This window comes from Ambystoma mexicanum, chromosome 3p (genome assembly GCF_040938575.1).
Source record: "Ambystoma mexicanum isolate Mex_15411 chromosome 3p, UKY_AmexF1_1, whole genome shotgun sequence".
Taxonomy (NCBI): Eukaryota; Metazoa; Chordata; class Amphibia; order Caudata; family Ambystomatidae; genus Ambystoma; species Ambystoma mexicanum.
In genome coordinates this window covers 550,852,997-550,877,286 of record NC_090925.1, presented here as the reverse complement: position 1 = coordinate 550,877,286, position 24,290 = coordinate 550,852,997, and the positions used below count along the sequence as shown (strand labels likewise).

At 43.0% G+C, this 24,290-nt stretch overlaps 1 protein-coding gene across 1 annotated transcript in view; it reads left to right on the top strand.

Moving 5' to 3' along the window:
- ARFGEF2 (ARF guanine nucleotide exchange factor 2) overlaps positions 1–24,290 on the top strand; it is a 2,106,550-nt gene that overhangs the window by 485,925 nt on the left and 1,596,335 nt on the right. The window contains exon 10 of the mRNA XM_069651280.1: positions 10,315–10,549. Within this exon, the coding sequence (XP_069507381.1) occupies positions 10,315–10,549 (235 nt within the window). The remainder of the gene's footprint in view (positions 1–10,314; positions 10,550–24,290) is intronic.

Genomic DNA, 24,290 nt, shown 5'->3' with positions numbered 1-24,290 from the left:
CTCCCTTTTCTGAGCGCAGGATATGGTTCTTCTTTCCCTCCTTGTCGGCACCACAGCCCGCATATCGCACTCACTTTCAAGATCAGAGTTCATCATACCCCATCCATTCCTTCCTTTTTATTATCAGACAGATCAATTAAGTCCAAAAGCACTGATGGACTATCAGGTACTTCCCTCTCGGGCATCAAATCCTGTTCCGGTGAAAGCGGGTACTCAATCCCATTCTTACCACCGTCCAGAATAGCTTCCTTAACCACTTCAATGTCACATTGCATCCGTTGTGTAGCACTAGCCAAGGCTCCCTAGAATCCATGACTGAAGTGTTAACTTTCACCTGCGGGTTCTGATAAATACCTATAAGTGTTGCCGCCGTTTCAGCAAAGGTTCTGCTTACTGCATTTACCATTCTTTCGTCACCAGGAGTTTGTGTAGAGCAATCCTTAAGAGATACTCCCTTTCCATTGCCCGCTATCAGTGAGGATACTACATCACAAGTAAATAGAAGCCACTCTACTTTGTTTATCTTGCATAACAATTCCGTCAAAGTTGTTCTTAGATCTTTCAATTCACAATGGGTTCTTTCGTGACCCTTATCTAGCAGATCCAAAATTCTAGTTATGACCGGAAAATCTTCACCAAACCCTGGGACTTCCCGGGCACGTAAATCCAATACTTGATCCTGTTCAACATCTACTCGTATCCCCACTTTGGGGCGAGTTCCTGTATTTGCTGCAAATAGGTTGATTTGTTCAATAGGATTTGCGAAAGGATTGTTGGTGAGCCAGGGATGGACAGGATCAACCAACAATATAATTTCATCTTTGAGCCCTTCATCTTTTTTCTCATTCCCTACCATGCCTTCAATCGCGCCCCCTAAAGGGGAGTGATAACTGCGGTTGCATTGCACAGGTAAACTAAGCATGTGGACATCCTCTCTTCCAATTGCTCTTTTTGACACAGGTGTCGAGGGCCCCAAGGAAAATCTCATTCTTCTGCCCACATTGTTGGACCAAGGATAGAGCAATCATTCAGACCTCCCATAACACTTTTAGATAGTTTACCAGTGTCCAACTTTTTCCTCATCCACTCATCTTCCTCTCACCCTGTGCGACCCAGCCTATTAGGCATAGAGTAATCATTAACCTCTTTAACATTGAATTTGATCGGTGAAGATGCAAGGGCAATGGACGCCCTTCCATTTTGCTGTTCAAGCTTAAGTGCATCCAATACCACCTCACCTCCTTCATTTATACTCTGAAACATCGGTATATTGACTATGCTATGTTCGCTGCATTCAAAATTAGCCACCTCATTCTGCGCGGTACTTTGCTCCAATGGATCCTCATAAAGGGATCCCTCGGTTGGCAGTTCCATGGTTACTGCGTTCGAAACGCCCACCCCTGTGAGCTTCCTACCACTTCTCAGTCCATTAACTATACTAGTACAATTCAGAAATACATCCCTTAGTGCCTAGAGTCGCAAGATAACAACTATACCTACTTTGGCGTACAAATGCAGTAAGGATTCTACTTAATATCAAGTCCGGAACTTACAAACAGCAAGCAGGGCAGAACTTGAGTGAAATCAAGAGAAAGATATTCCACTCGATAGCCACTCACACAACCGCACCGCACCACACCAAGCAGTGAGATAGCCACTTTCAGAGGCACTACTAATGCCCCAGGTTTGTTAGAAATCACAAAACCATAAGGTCTGCCTCCAAACAGTTGTTCCTTACTGCTATGCCATAGAATACCACATTGCCGAGGCACAGTCCCCAGTATAAAACATCAGGTCAATATAGTGCCTTAGATTTTCCCCCTCACTCCCCCACTTACTTGCCAAGATACAATATTGATCATGCGCAGCATTCCAAAAACCACCCGTCAGTTCAGTGGCCCCTAAATGCGGCCTACCCGGGTACCCCACATACGTAAACAAGAAACCTCCCTCACCCTCCCAGCCTAACAGCACAACAGTACTTCCGAGGTTCGCGCGCGGGTGCGCACGCACAAGGCACTATATTGGCTGGCAGAGAGGGTGGGCATGCGGGGTCCCAAAGGTCACGCAACAAAGAATCTATGGCGAAGAAAGCAGAATAACACTTTAGTAACTCATGTTAACGTGGTGAGCACACACCCTCCCCCTAGCACAAAGCACCAGTCCCAGTCCCGAAACGCGGCCACAATCCACAAGAAGCAAATAATGTTTCTGAATGTTTACTTTGGTAGTGGCAGTCCAATGACCAGCGTTTCGCTTCCCAGCTCCTTCCTCTTGTGGGTACAGCGCCTTTTCCAAATAAAAAATCCTCAAAAGTCCTCAGAAAAGTCCTCGCGCATAGAACGTCCTCGGCACACCGGCACAGCACAACAGTACTTCCTACTTCCAACATTAAGCTCCAGATGTTAGACCTTGTTAGGAGGTTGTTTCAGAACGGCCCTTGTTTGGGGCATCCGAGAGGCCAACTAGTGGATGGTCTTACCAAACTCTCTGTGTGTAGCATAGGCTAAGCTGTAAGGCAGACTTGGGAGACAAGGTGGTTGGTGTTTAGGTACAATTAACACTTAGAAATAGTCAAGGAATGGAGTTTCCTGCAGGGGTCTATAAATATACCATTTATTTGCCCACAAACAGTTGTAGGTAAAACATAAAGCTACTATATACTGTTTGTAGTATATAATATTTATTAGAAATATTAAGTAGCCCCAAAGGGAGACAACACAGAACTTAAAAATAAGTTATCAGCAATACTGTCCATCAAAAGCACAATGGTTTCCAGTTAAGTGGGGAGAAGAAAAGTTAACAAATAATAAAAAATCTACCTTACAGTTATGAGGTACATACCTTAATAACTTAAGAAGTCCAGCCATAGCCAGTTAACTAAATGTCCCAGGGTTCTCTGTTTATGGGGTTAATAAGTCTTAGTCACCCCAAAACAAAGCTTGGTCTAAGCCAACTATTAAGTTAATGAAAGATAAAGTACACTTTAGAGTAGAATAGTTTCTCCAAAGGATGGTGGGGTACACTCCCAATTAGTATACTCTGAGGGTCCCCAGGGAAGAATCATAGGCCAGAACTCTGCTTCCCATAGCCAGGTATGGGTAGGGTTAGGATATGGACATCAAATCCCTGTGGTTGAGGGGGATGACCAACAGTATATACGTCCATCTCCAGATGCTTAAAGTAACCACCCCATGTAAAGTTAGAATCACTTACTCATGCCATTCACCCCGTTGCAGGTGGGTGACTGAAGTGAGTGTCTGGTTTAGGTCCGGCTAAGCAGCATTTCTGGTCTCTGAAGCAGATACAGTTCCAGAGTAGCTTCTGCTTGATAGGTCAAGGTACCTTGAATGATGATCACTGCTTCTCCTATAACCAAGTAGGATGCACAAGACAATGAAGGTGAAGTGAAAAGCAGTGAAGAAAACCACAGTTGGGTTTGCCAGGCACAGCTTGTGGTGATGATAAAACATGGGCTCCTTTTCAAGTTAGAGAGCAGACGCTGTAGGAAACTATTGAACACGGAGGCTCTTTAAGACGAGGTAGTGCTATCTTGGATGGATGGGGATGCAGATCTTACTCGTACATCAATAATCAGACCGACTCAGGAAGTTGGCAAAACCTTAAGCTGTTTTATTAACAAGTATTTAAAACAGGGAGTACAACGGACATCAATGGACGTTCACTTGAGTCAACGATTCACATGAAAAAATACACTTTATAGCAAAAACTTGTCATCACCGATGTCCTACTGTCATGATGCCTGCCTCTAAGGAGCCAGGCCGGGCCCAGCAACCCCAGAGGCAGACATCATTTTCCCCTGGGAAGTCCCAGCGGGCCCAATTCGGGGCCCTTTGGACTCAGTCCTGGCGCCTTAGGTGCCAGGCTCATAGGGGCCCCCAGTCCTGGCGCCTTAGGCGCCAGGCTCATAAGAGAGGATATGTATTTAAGTGCTTGGGTGCACACTTACCTGATGCAGACCATGCTGCTTCATCCAGGCCCTCTTGAGGCCTGAATGGGACTACTTTACCTGTGGGACTACTTCACCACCTGGGTGTGGTCGGGGAAGGATACATACCTGATTGGTGGAAGGATACATACCAGGAACTTCTTCCAAGGCTATTTAAACCACACCCGATCAGCCACACGTGCTTCGCGTTGTTCTGCACCTAGCAGCTGGACGCTCACCGTGTCTGCTCCTGCATCCTGACTTCAGCCACGCCTGCCAGCACCCTGGAACACCTGCAAGGGGAGAAAGGAGAGATTAGGTGAAGAAAAGCCCTTACCTGCTAAATCTGCATTCCGGAGTCACTTCACAGACGATCCTGAAAAGGAAGATATCTTTTTTAAAGCATTTCATTTCGATCGCTGCAGCGCTGCATTTCACTCACCTTGGCAAGGCGCTTCCATCTTCAGCAGCGATCTTCCGGATTCAGCTACGTTCCGGTGCCTAGAGGACAAAAGACAAGAACAAAGGTGAGAGGGAGAAAAGGAATAAGGAAAGCTCAGTTTCCTTTTAAGACTTACCTGTTGGATATTTCCCTCTGCATTTCGGGTCCTGCCGCTTCCTGGCATCTCCGGACCCCGGCCCCTATGGGGAAAAAAGACAAAGTCATTGTTGAGCGTTTGTAAAGACATTACCTGAGCGCTCATCCGGAACTTACCTGCCATTTACTGAAGCGGCACGCTTCACTTCGGGTCGGCGCCATTTCTCCGGCATCCGAACCCCGGCCCCTAAGGAGAAAAGGACATGAGCATTAGCGCTTGCTGCAATAAGACAACTGACATAATTAAAGAGCTTGACCTTTTGAACAGAACTATTACAGCGCCTTACCTGAACAGTCAAGCTTACCTGAACTCCATCAACCCTCAATCCAGTGAAGTAACTGGGTTTCAACGCGCCCCTGCATCTGAAGCAGGACGGAGAGCTCACCATTCCAAACCCTAAGGAGGGTATTCTTGCGAGCCAGAGAAACCAGAATAGAGGGGCCCTTCCAGTCCATCTTCAGAGCCGCGCCTCCGTGGGAATCAGGTGAGCGTTACACCTACTAGGTGACAAAATAAGTAAAACCTACCGGGGTTTGTGATAGGCTTAAAGTGAACATTTAAGTATACTTTCTATGGGGTCTGGGATCGTGATTGGGTTTCTAAGGTCAGGTGGACACCTATGCCCACCCCTAGTGCAAGTCATTTTCCATGTCATAAAAATACACAATGTTTCATTGGCTTTCAAACTATAGGGCTCTTTGCTAGGTGGCCCTCTAACTCGTTGGCACGCTTGTACCCTTCTGGAATATTCATTCGCTAGCAGCACGCAAGCTGGTACCCCAGATGCTGGAGGGTTGGACTTGACCATGTCTCCCCACCCAATTAGCCCAACATTCATCATCACTCCTGCTGTCTGCCATTCAATTAGTCCTTTAAACTCAGCCTTGCAAAGGATCACTATGCCTGAGAGTGAGCATGGCCTTAACTTCTGGTCGCGGTGTAGCTTGCCCAAAGTCTATTTTCATCTGACCATGCGACAGGAGACCGTGTTTTGAGCTCCTTCGCATTTAATACTATTAAATGACTAAAACCTGGCACTTCTAGTGTTTTTCAATTACACTTTGACAGGATCTTGGCTCGCTTCTCACGTTAATTGTATATTCTCAAATAGATGACCAGGTTCTTGGCTGCCCCAACCCTTGACACTGGTCTAGACAAGCCTTCTCGAATCTTCTTTCAGCATCAGCTGTTTTCTTGTACATGCTACACTTTCAGCCCTTCTATTCATGTGGTTCAGGTTTGCTAAAATGCATCGTGAAACATCCAGATTCTGTACACACTTATATATGTTCTGGCGGCACCTCCTCCAGTCTTTCACTACGTATAGCGAGCCTTATGATTTCTTGGAAGAAGTGAACAATATATATATATATATATATATATCACACTTTTATGAATATCTGAATATCACAATTATGAATATGAACAATGATCATCAATGGGTAATATTACAATATCAACAATCTCTTTAATCAATTAGGAGTAGGAATAGGAAGAATAATGTAGCAGAGAATACTTTGTGTGGGTTCAAGAAATTGCAATGATGGGAAAAATGCAACACAGAAATAAGACTTGATATAAATTCAATCAAAGACAATGTGATCACTCTTTCCCCCTGTTATACTCACTCCCCCCAATATGCAATATGAAGAGATGGAATGAGGGCACACAGGTATCAGGAATAACAATCAATAATTGCAGTTTCAATCCCACTTCCACCCAGCAAGCTTAGAGAGAACAGCAATGATTTTAAAACAGGTCAATTGCTTTTAAATGGGGTTTGAATTGAATGGGAACATGCTAAAATTATTTTAATTCACTAAATGGGATTCAGAACTAGGGAGAGTTGCTTGGGATTGGTTCAGGGAAACCCTAGCAATGATTGTAGAATGATGAGCAGAGGGAAAACGAAATTCAGAAGTTGAAAGCGAGAAATAGCTATTTTATATGGAGTGAAATTGAACCAAATGCAAATTCGCTGCAACTTTTCTGCGTTTCTAGGACGTACGGTTCAAAAGTTAGAGGTTTTAGTGAAGGTCGATTTTTCTCAGAAGAGTTAAAATTTCAAAATGAAAGCTGCACTTTAAAGATTAGGAACCAAGATGGACTTATACTAAGGGGCTATGAAAGTGCAAGATACCCAATGGGACAGCCACTTGAACAGGGCGCCTTCCGCTCCGACTTCTGTCCGCCAGGGCACTTGACTTTCTTCAGAAAAATATCAGCGCACAGATGATTATCACTACAATTATCACAGACTATATGATAAGGATTCAGGGTGGACACAAGATTATATAATTCAGTTCTGGATAGGTTGACATGCATTGAATAGGATTACTTTAAACTAAGAGTTGACTATGGACAGTTCTATACTAAATACTCACTACTATGGCTTTGGAATGGAATGGGCCCATCAAAGATCTGGTCAAGGGTTTGGCTGGGATTCGCTCGCCACCGGACAGGTCTCGGGCGCTTGGTTCTGCTCTCAGCAAGGCACTCTGGTATGCACGGCCTCTTGGACTGGATCTGACTGGTTCTGGGTTACAGCACTGTTCTACCGGTTTGGATCTCTGGTCCTAGCACCGGTTCTTGGCCAGAAGCAGCAAACAGCTCAGCCAGGCTGTTGAATGGTTTAGGCCCCGTGGAAGTTTAGGGGTTAAAATCAGGTTGCTAGATTTTAAAGGCCTACTGAAAAGGGTTCAGCTTTTTGGGTTAGGCCTCTGATTCAGGCTTCTGGAGTCTGCTTCTGGAGTCTGGTTCTTCCTGCAGGGTGCTTAGCCAGTGGATCAGTTGATGAGTGAATGTCTCCTTCTGGGTCCTCAACAGTCCCTATTTATCCATTTTCCAAAGTGGGTGGGGGAGGCTGATTGTCTATGCCCAACCCTCTAAGGATCTGATAGGTCAACAAATTCCTCCCTCTCCTGATTTGAGAAAGGAACAGTGTGTCATGTGTCATGTTTATGGCTTAGGGAGAAAACCTCCCCTTTGTCTCTGTACAGTATATCTTATTTTTCATAAAACATATTTACAATATGCACAACTTGTTCATAATACATATTTACATGATAGATTGACTAAGGTATGTTTCTGTCAGTCTCATGTTCCTACGATTTTTGGTTCACAAATGAGTTTTTCACGCTTTTGGTTGGTTACACATTTTCGGATCTGTACAATTTTTTACACATCCATGCACATACCATCTGGGCATACATCTGTACATTTTCATCTTCATAGCATAATCACAATAGCTACAATATTAATTTTTGTGGTTCAGTCTCAGAACATCACACAGATTCCAGATTAGTTTTGAACTTTGAGCAATCTTTTCATTTTAATAATCTCTAAGTTTCATATTTTTGTCAGTTCGGTACAATATTTTATAAGTCTTTTCCTTAAACATATATTTACTCCAGTTTCAAATCCACATTTTCAGTCTGGCCCGTCTCCAAGGTCTTGGCTGATCCAGAGAGTAACTTGAGCTCATTCCTGCCAGGGCTGGTTTCTATTGACACCCCAAACTAGCATTTCCATTCAGTTCCAGGGAGTCCTTTGTCTGCTAGCAGGACAACAGGCCAAAAGTCCCCCTCCCAGTTCCTTTCAAACCAGCCTGCCGGTTTCTTAGCAGAGCAGAGGGGAAGATTATTTTGTTGAGTAGAAGGTGTGGAATGTCTTTGAAGGTCAGTGTGGGAAACCTCTTGGAGTTTAGCTGAATCAGGTTATCTTACAGTAAATTGTAACATTGTTCTTTTGTGGAAATTAAAGTTACACATTTGAAATAAGCAAACATATCTTCAATTCCAGCCTTTTTCAACATGAAAATCAATGTGTGGCTCCCCATTTGCATTTGGTGGAAGTCCCTTCTTTGGCATATTTAGTTTTTGAGACACAAGTTTCACCTGTCAGATTTAGAGATCGCCAGCGTCTGACAGAGGCGAGTAATGGTATTGCACCCATTTTTGACATATTTCTTTCCAGCAAGCAATCTTCAATGTGGATTTTCTTCTGATAAGTGTACTTCTGTGGACATTGTATTTATGTGGATTCTTGAAGTAGAATGATGTTTAACACCCAACAAGGAGGTTGGATCTTTTGGGCGGTCAGTGAGCCATGATTTTTGCAAATTTGACAAACAAGAAAAACAGATTTCCACACAGCTCTGCGTTTCTTTTGCAATCAGCCTTGCTCTGTGGGCAGCCAAATGATGGGTTTTGGCAGTGTTCTCCTGTTTTACCACTGAGGTAGGCAAAAGTGGATGGCAGCCTATTTCAGATTTTTACTGCGCACTTTTGGGTGATTTTTAGCGAACAGCATGCTTTCCGGCGGCCATTCTGATATTTCTGATGCAAGCAATACACAGTGATGTTGCAGGGCCTGGACTAGTGGGTTGAAACATCCCACAGTACTCTTCATTGGCATCTCTTCTGGGTGCATCATTTCTGCTTCATGTGACGTCACCAGTCTTCTCTTTCATAAATCTTCATGCTTCTTCCGGAACTTCCTTCAGAAGACTGTAATTTCTTCGTGGATACATCATATAGGATTTTTTCAATGGATACATTGTTTCAAGGACTCTTCGCGGTATAGGTACCATCACTGGCATTGCGCATGTCGCAATTTCCGGTTTCCAACATATAGGCAAAATGGGGGTGGGACTTGCGTTAGAAGCACTTGACTCCTCCTCTACACTATATTCCAAGGCCACAGGCTGAAAATCTGGCAAGTGTCAACTCAGGACGGTGTCCAGTGCAGCAGAGAGGCCTTGTTATTTGACGGTCCATTCCTAGCATGGTCTAGGAACAGTCTACAAGAGGAACGCACCGATGATGGTCTTCTCTCGTTGCAAGTCATGATTCTGAAGATCCCTGGTGGAATTATGCATTTTTATGGTTCTTTTTGGTATTTGTATTGTCAAACTAGCAGATCGGGGGAACTGAGGCTGTCGGAGATTTATTCATTTTGTGACAATCACATGATTTAGTAAAATGATGATTAAAACATTGTTCTATAGGATTTAAGGCAGTTATTTAGTCTCAAAACAAAATGTACAATTCAGCTATAAATGAGAAGAAAAAGGTGTGGTCCTTCAACATTTTCTCTTACAGTAACATTTTACGTATGAGCAGAGGAAAAAGATCCTACATCCAAAATATCAAATTCCACTGGAAGTCATTTATTTATGTGTTAGAAATGTACTCACAGGTTTAATTACATCTAATAAATAACAAATAAAATTGTATTTTAGTTTGTGCCTTCCAAAGAATGTAAATATGCTTTTTAACTCTATTTCTTTTTTCCCAGAGGATCATTTCACTCTCTCTATGTAGTAGCAATAAAACAATCTGCAATAATCAATATCTGAGTCAAAGCTCTGACAGCTCTGTATTCAAATTAAGTTTTAAGAATAGATATTTTTGCTCCATGGAAGCACATCTCTGCACATGACATTTTATTTTGCTTTGTTTGATTTTAGTTTTATTTATTTTCTGTTTATATTTTGGTAATTTATAAGATTTTGTAAGAATCTTAAATCTGCTATATTTTGTCATCTTTAGGATCTCCCAATATAAACTTTGTTTTATGTTAAGTTGGCATTCTTAATTGCTGACATGTCTGAGTGATTACTGCTGTAATTCATTAAGTATTGCAATTTGTGTGAGGATCCATGCAGATGCATACTCCTCTCTTTTTTTGTTTGTCTGGTTAGTTATAAAGAAAAAAAACTGTTAATCTGTTAATTTCTTAAATGTATCCACATTTATTCCTCAGGTCTCATGAGCTGCGTTCCAAAATAGTCTCCTTGCAGCTTCTTCTCTCAGTATTGCAGAATGCAGGTCCAGTTTTCAGAACACATGAAATGTTTATCAATGCAATCAAGCAATATCTCTGTGTGGCATTATCAAAAAATGGAGTCTCTTCAGTGCCTGATGTCTTCGAACTCTCACTCGCCATTTTTCTCACTCTTCTTTCTAACTTCAAAATGCATCTAAAAATGCAGATTGAGGTAAGAATCTACATTGTTTTCATTGTGTTTTAGTTTTTTTACAGTAACTGCAAGATAATGTCACAGTTGACGGTTTAGCACAAATTAGAATGGGTACTAAATCCTCTCTGAGCATTGTTTGTTTTCGTGTTCAAGATATGTAATGAGGCTAGCTTTAATTCTCATGTTTTGTAAATGTTGTATGGCTTGGTTAGAGGGGCTCCTCTCTTGGGCAGCCAGATTCTACAACAGATAAAAAAAGATGGGGTCCGGTTCAATGTCTTTTTTCTACTGGATATAGTTAACCTACACAACAGTGCACCTTATGGACACACTTGTTTCTCCGTGCTTTCACCCTTCATTCGCTCATCCCTATTATCAAACTTCACATCAAGGTTAGGAGCCTCATTAAGCCTTTTAGGTTTCAAACAATCCGTTAATATATTTAAACACCTTTTTTTGTTTTAATATCAAAAACAAATACACCATAAAGTGAAGACTATGTGTAGAACCGTGACAAAATAGACACTCAAAAACAGTTTCTTTATCAATGAATGCGTAAGTGGTGGGGTTAGTACTACAGTGCCATATTTTCACTGCAACAATTTACCAATTTTCAGGCACAGTATTCAAACTCTGTAAACACAATATAATGGTCTGGATTATCCTATACTTCTGTTCAATATTTTAGTCTGGTCATTTTTTATCTTGTATGCACTGTTAACACTTTTTCCTTGACCGGACGTATTGCAGCCAAACCCCAGAACTGGGACCAAAGGCGACCCAGTCTACGTTTCTACCTTCTCAGACCATATTTCTTATCCGACATATTCTATGGTTCCACCATAAAATGTGTCGACTTGTGCGTTTCGGCCTTTACATCACAGATCCACTCGTGCTATGCTGAGCGCTCCTAATTCCTTTCAATTAGGCCTTCATCTGGACAGATATCAATACAAAGCCCCAAACAAACACAATTTATTCGGACACAACTTCTGGACAGGGGTTTCCCAGGCTGCCTTTCTCTTTTTCGTTTTTCAGTTTGAGACTTTTCCAATTCAATCCTGTTTGCTGCACTCTATGCTATTGTAACAACTGGAGAGAATTTTCTTCACTCTTCTCCTGTCTTCCCTGGACGGCTGGCTTTTTGTTTTGGCCTTGGTCTTCAGTCTTGTGCTTACTGTCATTTATTCTTCCTTCTATGACTGGGTCGCCTTTGGTCCCTCTAGACATTGTCTTCTGTTTATGGTGTATTTGTTTGATCACTGTGAAATCAGGTATGCTTTTCTATTTAATTTTGATATTACAACCAAAAAAGGTGCTTAAATATATTAAAGGATGGTTTGAAACCTAAAAGGCTTAATGTGGCTCCGAACCTTGATGTAAAGTTTGATAATAGGGATGAGCGAATGAAAGGTGAATGCACGGCGGAACATATCTCTCTATAAGGCAGATTCTACAACAGACCACAAAAGGTATTCTTAGGTTTTCATTTGTTCTATTTTTCTACAATTCGGCCAGCAATCTTGCCTGTTTTGTGGGTCCTTGTGATAAATATTTGAAGCAGTCGCAAAGCACCTCCATCAAGAAAAAAACATCTCTTTCTGAAGATGCCTCGGCTGAATTTGTTATATTCAGACATGCGTGAATAGCCACACTAGATTCTACTGGTAGATCCTTGGACATGCCTTTGGTCCTAAAGAAAACATGCTTTTCTATGCATGTGGTTTTTTTCCTCCAGCTGTGCAGGTGAAACCACTGGGCACTTCCTGTAGATAAATCAAGCTTTTTGGTCAAAAGGTGAAATTCTACTTTCAGATGTTGAAGCAGTCTGGTAAGGTAGGCCAGTTATCTGCCATCCAGTTCATCCTCAATGCTTCCCCACAGCTAGGGAATTCGACGAAACAGAAGGGGTTTCCACAATCTACTTGTGTGTTAGGGGTGGGATTTGGACAACCACTCCAGAGAAACAGAATGGTGGAAGGTGAAGTGTCAATTTCCTTTAATGCGTCAAAGCCTCTGTGGTGAATAGGAGTTGGGGGAACCTGTATAATCATTGTTTGTCTCAAAGATAACTGGATGAACTTGGCATGTAATTCCAGAGATAATTCAAAGCGAGAACCACTTCCCTTTAAAGTAGTTTTCTGCCCTGTTTCACTTCCTTTTTATGTATCTAAACCCCGACCCCCTGTGGAAGGCCTGCTGGAAGAGGTTGCCTCACACCTACTGAGAGAAGCAGTAGAAAGTGCAGTTACCTGTGATATGCTAGGTTTTATTACAGATAATTGCTCATAGCAAAAATGGGCACGGGTCTGTCTTTCATTGAAGTCATTTTCAAAACCAGTTCCCTGAACAGAAGTGATTTGTTATGGTCACTCTAGAGCGGCTCTTCGATCCAATTCAGTGTAAATATTGGTGTGTCCCCCTCGCCCTCCTTTAAGTGTACTTTGTTCTTAAATCTCACTCTTGATGTTTATTTAAAAGAAAAGTGAAACTCCTAACTTTCCCTATGCTCCGGGTTTTCCCTACCTAACCAAACTAAGGTGCTCATCGGTGAGTCCAAAAGAAGATCCGTCCATGGTAAGAAACAAATCTATTGTAACCGTACCACTATTGGAACACAAAAAAAAACACAGGAGAATGACTCCCTTCTCTTTTGAGCTGGACCTTCACAAGTATTAGTTCAATAAGGTATTTTAAAATATTTCTTAGTAACATCTTTGATTAAATGGCAATTTTGATACTGGGTTCTTCTAAGTTACAATCTTCTTTTTCCCTTGGCCACTCTTTCTCCTCTTCATATAGTTTTCCTTCATTTACCTTTGTCCTTTCCTCCTCAAAAGACCAATCTAGTCCTTTCTCTGTATTGAGATTTAAGCTTCTCTCTTTATTTAATGTCCACTTTTGAATTGTTTGGGACTAGATTGTAGTTTAGTTTATTTATTTGTACCGCGCGCCGAACCCTGGGGTAACTGGGCGCCGGAGACTTAGAGACAGTTACAACATGGCCAAGATATACAATACAGACTGTGATAAAACAACAATAGGTGTAGCAGACCGGGTTACAAGGTGGTCAACAGAGACATGCGGAGAGGAAGTACATTAAGCAGCGTTTTTGTTGGAAAGCCATGTTTTTGTTTTGGCTCTAAAAGTCCAAAATGAGGGTTCTGCTCTAAGGTTTGGTGGCATATCGTTCCATAGTTTGGCAGCTATGACCGGGAAGCTGGCGCCACTTGCTTTTTTTAGGGAGAATTTGGGAACGGAAAGGCAATGCGAGTATGGCGTTCTAGTTGGTCTAGTTGAGGTGTGATTGTGGAACTTGTCTGCCAAGTATTTGGGTGCGTCATTGGAGCGGCATTTATGGACGATGATGAGGGATCTGAGAGTGATTCTGTCTCGTACCGGGAGCCAGCGAGCATCTTGTCTGATGCTGGAGATGTGGGCGTTTCGTGGGATACTGAGGGCGGCTCTGATGGCATTATTTTGAAGCACCTGTAGTTTGTTCAGGTTGCGTTCTGATGAGCCGAGAAAGAGGGTATTGCAGTAGTCAATTTTTGAGAGCACTAACACTCTGGCTAGTGTAATGCAGCTGGAAGGTGATAGGAAAGGTTTGCAGGCGTTGATGAGCTTATTGGTGTAAGCTGTGGATGAGGCTGTGGCGTTCACCTGTCTTTTGAGCGAGAGAGTAGAGTCTAGATAAACCCCAAGGGTTTTAATTTCTTTGGCTACTGTGATTAGGTTACCGTCTATGTTGATGGACACGTAACGGGGGTCTAGTTTGTTTAGCCCTGGTTGGGAGCCGACAAGAAGGAGCTCAGTTTTCTCGTCGTTGAGGCATAGACCGTGCTCTGCCATCCAGGCTTGGATCTCCAAATAAAGGTTGTTGATTCTGGTGGAGTCCTCAGCGTAGCACCCTGATAGGGTGATGAGAACCTGGGTATCGTCCGCATAGTTTGTGTATGTGACACCCAGGTTATCTAGGCGGTCAAACAATAGCTTAGTGAAGATATTGTATAGGGTCGGCGAGAAGCACGAGCCTTGAGGAACGTCGCAGGTGATGGGGACAAGGAGTGCTGATGCCCCCGGGGAGAAGACCCGGGTGGTTCGGTTGGCTAGGAAGGACATTCCCATATTGGTTCTCTCATGCTTTTTTTACTCTGAATGATACCTTGACTAGTCAAGTATGCCGGTTCCAGTAATGGTGCTCTGTGTTTCCATTTGTTTTTGTTACTTTATATACACTGGCACGGTATGAGTGTTCCACTCACAATAATTTACTCTTGTTACTTCATGCTCACTGGGACTAGTAAGTGTTCCAATAGTGATTCTCACTCTTTCCATATACTCTTGTTGCTCTATCTTCACTGGAGCATACCGGTAACGATTCTGCCCCCCCCCCGCTGGGCCTACCGCCTTCCCTGTTACCTTCAATGTTCAGGGACCGTCTGAGCAAGCTGAGACCTTGGTTCTCACCTGCCGGATAGTCCTTTTGACTCTTCAAAAGTTCCCCATACGGGGGGTTGTCGGTTCCTCTGTCAATAGTTTCTTTTTGTACTACTTCACAAAAGTAGTATCAGCGCTGTTTGTGGACGCTGTTGTCCATCACAGATTTTTTGTGGTCAGGCCAACACTTACTCTTCTCTTGGGGTCAGAATGCCTGGTATTCAGTTCGTGCCTCTCCCTTCTGACACTGCACTTCTGGAATTTCACTTAGGCTTCCCTTCTGCATCAGACGCTGTGCGTCCTCAGTTTCTGCAGTTCTCATGTGCAATCTGTCTTGAAACTTGTGGGGTTTCTCTGTCCCAATGTTTCTGCCTCCCATTCTTATTACACTGCGTTGGGACTTGCCCAGTTCAGCATCAAAGTCCTTCCTTTCTTTCTGCTGAATGTTTCACATGGGTTTCTTCATCTCGGTACAATACAAGTTCTTCTTTATAGGCGCAATTAAAGGATTTGACTGACAATAACAAATCCTAGTTTGTTCTTCATACTTTCTTTCAGTAGAGGTAGCTGTAGTTGGAATATTTTGTGATTTATAGAGTTTCTTAAAATAAAAGGAGTCCTTATCCAGGCAAAGTCCTGCTTGCCTCTACCCTTAGGGAGGGTATTGCAGAGCAGGCTCATGTTAAGGATTTCAACAAGCTGTCAAGGGTTTTGACCCATGTTGAATCCTTAGACTGGGTAGATGTGGGATGAGCTGTCGCCGGCCACATTCACGCCAGAATCCCGGAGAACTGCGCAGTTGGCACAAGACCACTCCAAAGATACAAACTTCTTGTGGGGGGTTCCACATCACCACTCTAATGTAAGGATGCCTATCCAAATAATGGCAAAAATCTTCTGTCAAATTCAAGACAACTCAAAAATGGATGCAGTACTGACAAATTCCCCAAGGCGGCGCTAGCGGTCTAAACTTTGACAGGGAAACTGTATTTAGGAGTTGCAAGAGGGGCAGGGACTTCAAAGCTTGTTGGTTAATTGAAAATCTTAGCCACCTGCTGTTCCCAGAGGCCAAGAGGCTGAGAACTCTTAACACCCCAGAGACTCACAACAGGAGGCAGGATATCACATGGCCCTTCTGAGTGAGAGGGAGCGGGTTTCCCCTTCAGCCTGGAGGAGAGAGACAATAGCCCCTTTCAGTTGAATGGTGTATGTTAATTTTGAGTGTTTCCTGTCAACAGCCCTCTGTCAGCAAGGAGAGACATGTGATCACTGACCCACCCAGACTTCTGGAGGCGGACCCAAACACTTTGGGGGGTTGAATTGCAACAAATATATATTTTATAGAAACAGTGATAACTTATTGTAACCAAATGACAGGAATGTACAACTTTGAGAGTCTTAGTATGGAAAATGCCCTCACGATTTGAGTCCAAACTCCGATTTGTACCATGTTCTGGGGCAAAACCCCGCTAATTATGAATATTGTAGACACTGTATTTAAGCTAGAGACATGGAAAGTTACTGGGATATATGGGGAAGGGAAATGTACCTTTGTATAATTTTTGATGAAAAACCAATGTTGCAAAACCCACTAAAATCGAAAATAAGTTGCCATTTTTGAATGCAAGCTCCTAGAAACGCCAGAATCGGGACAGGGACTATCTTTAGTAATATATGATATGTGTATGTGATGTCAAATAACTGTGTACCTGGGAAATACGTATTTGGATCAGGAATAGATTTGTGTGCACATTGACCAGGGGAGTGTCATTTCTGCAGGTCATAAAAATGACATCACTCTGACACACTATCCCTTCCCAAATCAGGGACCAAAGAATCTTTTGACCCATCAAATCAAGAGAGGGGCAGGCTTAGTGATGCTAGCCTCTCCACCCACTTTATAAAACACATAAAAAGAGACTGCTGGGACAGGTAGAGACATTCATTTTCCATTTCTGCGGAGCATTTTGACGGCCGACATCCCATCCAGACAGAGACCAGAACCAGGGACCCATAGAATACAGAACTTTGAACCTAGAAGGCCCACTGCAAGCAAAAGTATTCTCAGCAGGCCTTCAGAATCCAGCAAACCTAACCAAACTATTCAACAGCCGGGCGAGCTGTTTCAATTCTTTGCCAAGAACTTTTGCCTGATCCGCAGACCAGAGCCAGACCGCTGTGAGCAGAACCAGAGATCCGGATCACTGTGAGCAGAACCGGTGCCTGATTGACCCGCCGAGCAGAGAGAACCGCCGCTGGACGTGTTGACCAGATCCGTGACAAAGCCCATTATTTCATATTGTGAGTACCTAGCAGAACTGTGCAGAACCCAATCTCTTAGTTAAAATAATCTAATTCAAACTATTTTAACCTAAGTAGAACTGCCTCCTAGAAATCGTGTCATCTGTCATTTTAAAGCTGCGAGCTGTCATCTGTCATTCTAAAGCTGCAAGCTGTCACCTGTCATTTTGAGTTTTACTTTGAATCCGAAAATGTACCTTTATTAAATCGTCCGTATCTCTTGAACCGTTTGTCCTAGGAACAAGATTTAACTTTCCTCTGAAAGCTTACAATCTAAGCTTTCCAACAAGCATATACTTCCTACCCCTTATACCTTTACCGCAATCGCGATTTACGCACTCGCAAAATTTACCGCCATTTGGCCTGATTTCATCATCTGTAAAAAGATAGCCGCTTTTGCCTGAACTGCTAAAATTCGTTTGCAACCTAATAACCATCCCTGAACCATTGTTATGGCTGACCGGAACTGATTTAAAGTGTCTACCACTCACCCTGAACCTCCTATAGGGAATTCAAAGCAATTTTAGCATTTTTCACTTCCTTGCCACCACATTACAAAGCACTCTTGCCCGTGTTTTAAAAAAGCATACCTGTTGTCTAAGCTTGCTGGGGGGGGGGGACTGATTTCCGTATTGTATTTGATTGTATTCCTGAAGACTGCGTGTTACTTCCATCTCCTTGCATTGCGTATAGGGGGGGGTGAATTGCCACCATGGGAAAAGGGAACATATTATCTCTTGTGAAACCATATCAGTTTATTTTCTGTACTGCATTTATTTCACCTTGCATTTCCTTGAAACCATAAAGCATTTCAGCTACCTCATCTTCTATACTACTTCTAAGTAACCAAATCAGTTTACCAGTAGAACATTATCCATTGTTGATCACTGTCATATTTTAAGTGTGATATCCAATATTTATTATAAAAGTGTGATAGATATATATTGTTATATTTCTCAAATAAACCTTTTAAATTTGCAAAACAGACCTACTTCTTGGCTCAGTGCGGTCAGGGGGATTCTAAGAGAGGGGTGTTATATAAGGGTTGTCATCCAGAGTACATGAACTGGACCTAAAAATATATCAATAAGGGTCTCCCTCAGCATCCCAGACTAGGCATTGACTTAGCTGTAGTGTTGAAGTGAAGCCGCTTAACAAAGCGACGCACACCTTGGTCTCGGCCTAGTATGTAGCGCACAATTGAGATGCCTTTCTCCTTATTTTATGCAGATTCAATTTTGAGATGGTACACCACTCATATCACACCCCCTTTTCAAATACCCCGGGTCACAATGGACCATGAACCAGCTGGTTGGTAAAATGCAATATTTATTTTAAAATTCAAAAGAAATCATACACTTTTTAATATGGGGCAGCAATCACCAATGGGGTGATAATTACAATGAGAATGTGAGCAATGCACTGGGTTTAACCTTCTAGTGGAACATATACACAGCACAGCGGAATAGGAGCACTTTTTGATTTAAGAAAGATGGCACCCAAGTTAGAATTTCCCACTGCAATGTTCCCTCAACCCACAAATAATAAATTGTGAGTGGATAAACAGAAGTAGCAGGTAATCAGGAATAAGAAACAGCAAACAGAATCCAAATCTGACCTTCCCTCCCCAAATAAGAGAGATTTTAAACCCCTTGCAATGTTATGAAATGACACTCAGAAAAGGACAAATAATGAATGTGTTAAAAACCTTGAAGCAAATATAATTCCTCACTAAAGCAACAATGCAAAGACACTAATAATCGCAAAGAATGGATTACCAAGAGCATACAGTTAGAAAATGAGTGGAAAGTGATTGCCGCAAAATGACATGTGTAAAAGTTGCATTTTCTTAATTCCCGCCTTAAATTACCCAAACGGTTTTTAATAAAAATGGGTGATTTGGAGTGCGTTTTTTGGGCTGGGGGGTATAGGTATATCACAGGGATATTCTAGAAGTGAAAATAAGTCTCTAGCTGGTAGATTGGAGGAGTTATACAAGATATAAAAAGGTGCGCATTGAGTAAAGTGAAGCCGTGAAATAAGAAAGGAAATGAGTTGACAAGAACAGTTTTACTTTACATTACAGTATTCAGGCTAGACCACCAAAGATGGACACAGTAAGATCCAAGGTTGATTCGCGAGTTCAACCCTATCACCCCAGCACCCAACCTTGATGGAAACCAGTCCGATCACTCGGTCTATGACTAATGGTTTAGGATTACACAGGACAAAATTACTAAAGAGATGGCGCTAGTACTAGAAATCAAGGGCAAGGTTGCACAGATAATTCCAACAGTTTTAACAAGTTACCAGAGTAAGGATAGGATGAACTGGAGAGTGACATAAGGACCAAGACAAGGTATACTATGGGTTTCTGAGGTGGTGATTTATACTTACAGTCCACTTTTAGTTTGGAATTTTTGGACCGTCAATAGGGTCTGGTCACTACACGGCGGCACGGCTAGCAAACAGCTGGGTAGTTCTGGTCACCGGATGGCACTCTGGACTGGCAATTCTGGTCACTGGATACTAAAGGTCAGCTGGATGGCAGGATTGCAGCGGGCATGCAGTTAGTGGGCAGCAAGCCAGGCTGGTTCAGGATGCAAAAGATACCACAACTCTTCCCTTTTTAATGGGAGATTAGTGGTTTTTCAGAATTGAGGCCTTGTTGAGAATGGGATCAGAACTGCTTTGGTTTTGCAGAGGGCTGTTGGGGAGAAGCTGGACCCCCACCAGGGCTGTGGGGGGCCAGCAGCCATACCCTCACCAGCTATGGGAGACCCCAACACCTCCCATATGGCCCACAGAAATGCAACAGAGACCACAGCAGGCAGCCACATGTTCCAAACTGCGTTTATTTCTGGGCAGCAAAAAAAGAAAAAAACACGCAGAGCATCGTGCACATCGAGAGTTCAGGCGCCGTCTCCCCCGGGGCTGGTTTGCAAGCCAGCTTTGTAATCCCACTGCAGACTGACCTCACAGAATTGGATCAGCTCCCAGAAACCTATCTCCTCCTGCTATTGGCTGCTGAGTAATAGGTTACCTATGTAGCCCTTATAGAGAGCCTGATAATTGGACATTAAAGTTTTGCGTCAGTGGGTTGGTTTAGCTGTGCCAGCCCACCATTACCTAGCCTGTTGCATTATGAATGTGTTCCCATAACTTTTTAGCTGAAGCAAGCATTTTGCACCCGAGCTCTGAGTGCTCATTGGCTAGGCCTGAGCCATTCTTGTTACAATTATGTTTCAAATGTTGTGCGAGTCTTTGCGAAAATGTCTTTCTTTCCCAGAAAGAAAAGAAAAAAAATACACTGGGTTGCCGTGGCTTACTCGCATTATTGGAGAATTAAAAAATGTTTGTCTGCAGAAAGCAATGTTATCTGACTGCGCTACCTTGGCTGCTCGTGGGTTTTGCGAGGAGCATTGCTGAAGGCTTCTGCAGCCAGTGTTCAGTGAGAGAAATGAACTTGGCTGTAATTTTCCTGAAACATGGCTTTACACTGTGCAATTAGACCATGTTAATTCATATAGGCATTTGCAAGCCTTTAAACAGGGATTTTTGTGTTTGTAGATTCTGATATTGCAGCATTGATTCTAATGTAGCATGGAAGTTGCACTGTTGGTGAAGTGGGTGTGTTTCAGCATATTTGTCACCCATGGGTGCGCTGGGGCCTGGTTCAAATGATAAGTGCGCTCCTTGTTCTTCCTGCTGTTCTTCTGTATATGCGCCTGGGGTGAGGAGGCATGGGTTTGATCTCGATTTTCCCTCTTCAGGGCCCTGGAGTAGGGTCAGCAATGCTTTGGCCTTGTAGTTGGGTCTGGAATCTGGATGATGAATGGAACAGGAACGCAGCGCAGGAACTTCAGGAAGCGTGTGTCTAGTCTTGTCAGGGACTCTTATTTATAACGCATAGTGACATCATCTAAGTATATGGCTGGGCAGGCTTAACTAAACGCCTCTAAGCAACTGGATTGGACAATCATTGTTGGCTGCCTCCCCTAAGATGTGACTCAGTTTAGGAGGTTGCATTTTATGGTGTAAGAAGACTTCCCACAGACCTTTTTGGCAAAAACCATTCATAACAGAATTTACACATTTGTGCATTTGCAGCACCTTAACAAATGACATAATCAGGTTACATATTTTGTGTAGAGCATAGCAGTCCAATCCTGCAATCTGTGAAACCTTGTTTTGTCCATTTAATACTTTTTAGTAATTTTGAGTATGAAAGAGTCAGCCTAAAATTCCATAACTTTATACACATGTGTGGTTTATCATAAGGGATGCAAGTATAAAAATGTGCATTGGAATAATGGATACTTTCCTTGTAATCCCTGATTCTTTGCCCCTTTCTATTCTGAAGGTATCAGTTACTTCTACAATGTCTAAAATTACAAAACACAATCACTTTTGAAGTGTGAGATTTTTACATTTTTACAAAGTCCTGCTGCAGAAATGAACGTCTTTAAAGTTTATTTATAAAATAGTCTTTGGAAGCAAATGGCAATCCTTTGTCATGCACTGGACCATTTTTTTTCTTTTTCAGCTACCACAAACTGTCACTTCCCCCAAAGGGAGGATGGGTTTATCCAGCTTGATTGAAGGTTTTTTGCCCCTTCCCCTCCTCACACTTCCTTTTCCTGGGAGTTTCATTGTCGGTGGGTTCAGCGTAGACTAGATTCTATCCAACCTAATAATTATCACCGGGGTGTTAGTATCTGCTGAGAGTTTGTGTGGCTCCCTTCCTTAGGGGGAAGATTTAGCTCTGCCATCTGGAATACCCTGTTTTTGAGAGCTTGTAAATTCAGCCCAGGTAGTTTAAAACCTTTATTTTCTTATATTTGGTCCTGAATTAAAACAAGCCTGTGGAAAAAATAGCCCATTTGTGTATTTTTACCAGCAGCAAATCTTCACATTGCTAGGTAATGGCAGGCTTTAATTAAACAGTTTACTTTTTAAGCAGGCATTATTCTCCTTCAGTTTTGCAAAGCCCATTTTTTGACACATGGTGCAAGCTGGATTATTTTTTTTTATTTGATTTTTCATCTCCATCAGATTCCCACTCTGTCCTACAGCCATGGTTATTTTCCTGAGTGCCAGGGTTTTGTTTGAAGCACAGATGTATTGAAATTGACATGGCCCAGAGAGCTGAAGTTTCTTTGAACTTCTGATGTTTGATACTTTGTAAAGAAAATGAACCTGTTTGACCGTGCGGGTAGAAGCGGAGTTCCTTGTTGTTTTTTCATAGAGTTGTTTTGATGGGGCCTGTCAATCAGCAATCATGCCTGGTTTTGCTGAAGTACAATGAGATAGCCTGGGCATGGTAGGGCCTTATTAATCACAGCGGTTTATGGAAGGACAGATGGAAATATTGTCAGCAGCATTAATTTAAAGGTGAAAAATGTTTCCTTTTTAATGGGGTTTTTGGGCTTTCAGCAAGGCAGGGCTGCTTTTTCACTTTATTCCTTTTGTATATGTCAGAACACACTGGCACACACCCTCCATGTGTCCCATGGTTCCATCCTGCCCGATGTGTGCTCGGCAGGGCAGTGCAGCCATTTTTTCTTGTTGCTGTAAAACAATGTTGAGGCCATGGCGCACACAGGAGCCAGCGTAGCCATTTTGCTGTATCTGTGCAAATGCAGCTTGGTGATGTGGAGAAATACAGTTGAGTGAGTCAATATATCCCACACTTACCTCCCTAGCCCCACAAGGAAAGGTTCCCCCCTGGGGAGAAGTGAAAGAATCCCGCGATTTGTCACAATTTACACATTCCAGTTATACTTATAACTACACTTCCTTTATTGATTGTTGACAGACAAGACTACAAATGTAAGATGTTTTAATAAATATTTTAATTTAAGCCACAATATTCATAAATGTGCTAGCGGCTGTGGTGTCTTATCTTTGTTAGTAGAAGGTATTGGTGCATCTTCTACAGACTGTTGACAATTTAAGGACTGTGTCAATGAGCAGCGATGTTTTCCCTTTCCAGAAGGAACAAGTTACTTACCTGTAACTGTTGTTCTCCAGCATAGGTCTGGCATGGATTCACATGCTCATGAATATTCCTCGTCGTCAGGCTGGGAATCCTCGGTAAAGAAAAAATCAGTATCAGTTTCGTTTCTGAACTTCTTTCTTAGCAGTAACCAATCACTGATCTCTGGGTCATACTGCCCCCAGCCAATGACTGCCCTCTCCCTAGGCCCCGCCTCTGGCAGCCATCCTCAGATTTGGTAGCACGCAAAGTGGCAGTATGACCAAGTGAAGAGCCGCAGAGGGGTAGGTGGGAGGGTTTTCATGTGAATCCATGCCAGACCCATGCTGGAGAACAACAGTTACAGGTAAGTAACTTGTTCCTTCTCCAGCATGGGGTCTGGCATGGATTCACATGCTCATGAATAAAAGAATACATAGCAGTATACAAATGCACAACCACAGGAGGTGGCAAAGGCTCAACATTAAGCATTACATCCAAAACTCAACATTAAGCAATTCTTACCTCCTCACCAGGCTCACCTTAGGCGAACAGGTTGCGCAGCATTGCTTGGCCGACCCTGGACTCGTCCCTGGAGTCCCGATCGATGGAGTAGAATCTTGTGAAGGTGTGCGTAGACCTCCACGTAGCAGCCCTGCAGATGTCCAGCAGGGGCACACCAGACAGGAACGCCGTAGTAGCAGCGATCGCTCTGGTCGAATGGGCTCTCGGACGGCCGGGCAGCGGTCGGTTTGCCAACCGGTGACAGTGCATGATACAGCCGGAGAGCCATCTGGAAATGGAAGTCTTCGAGAGAGCCTTCCCTTGATTCACAGACCCAAAGTTCACAAACAGTTGTGACGTCTTCCGAAAACTCTTTGTGCGGTCAACGTAGAACTTCAGCGCTCTAGCTACATCCAGAGAGTGCAAAGTCCTCTCGCCCGGCGTCGAAGGCGACGGGAAGAAAACTGGTAACACCAAGGGCTCGTTGAGGTGGATGTCCGATGGCACCTTGGGCATGAAGGAGGGGTGCGTCCTCAG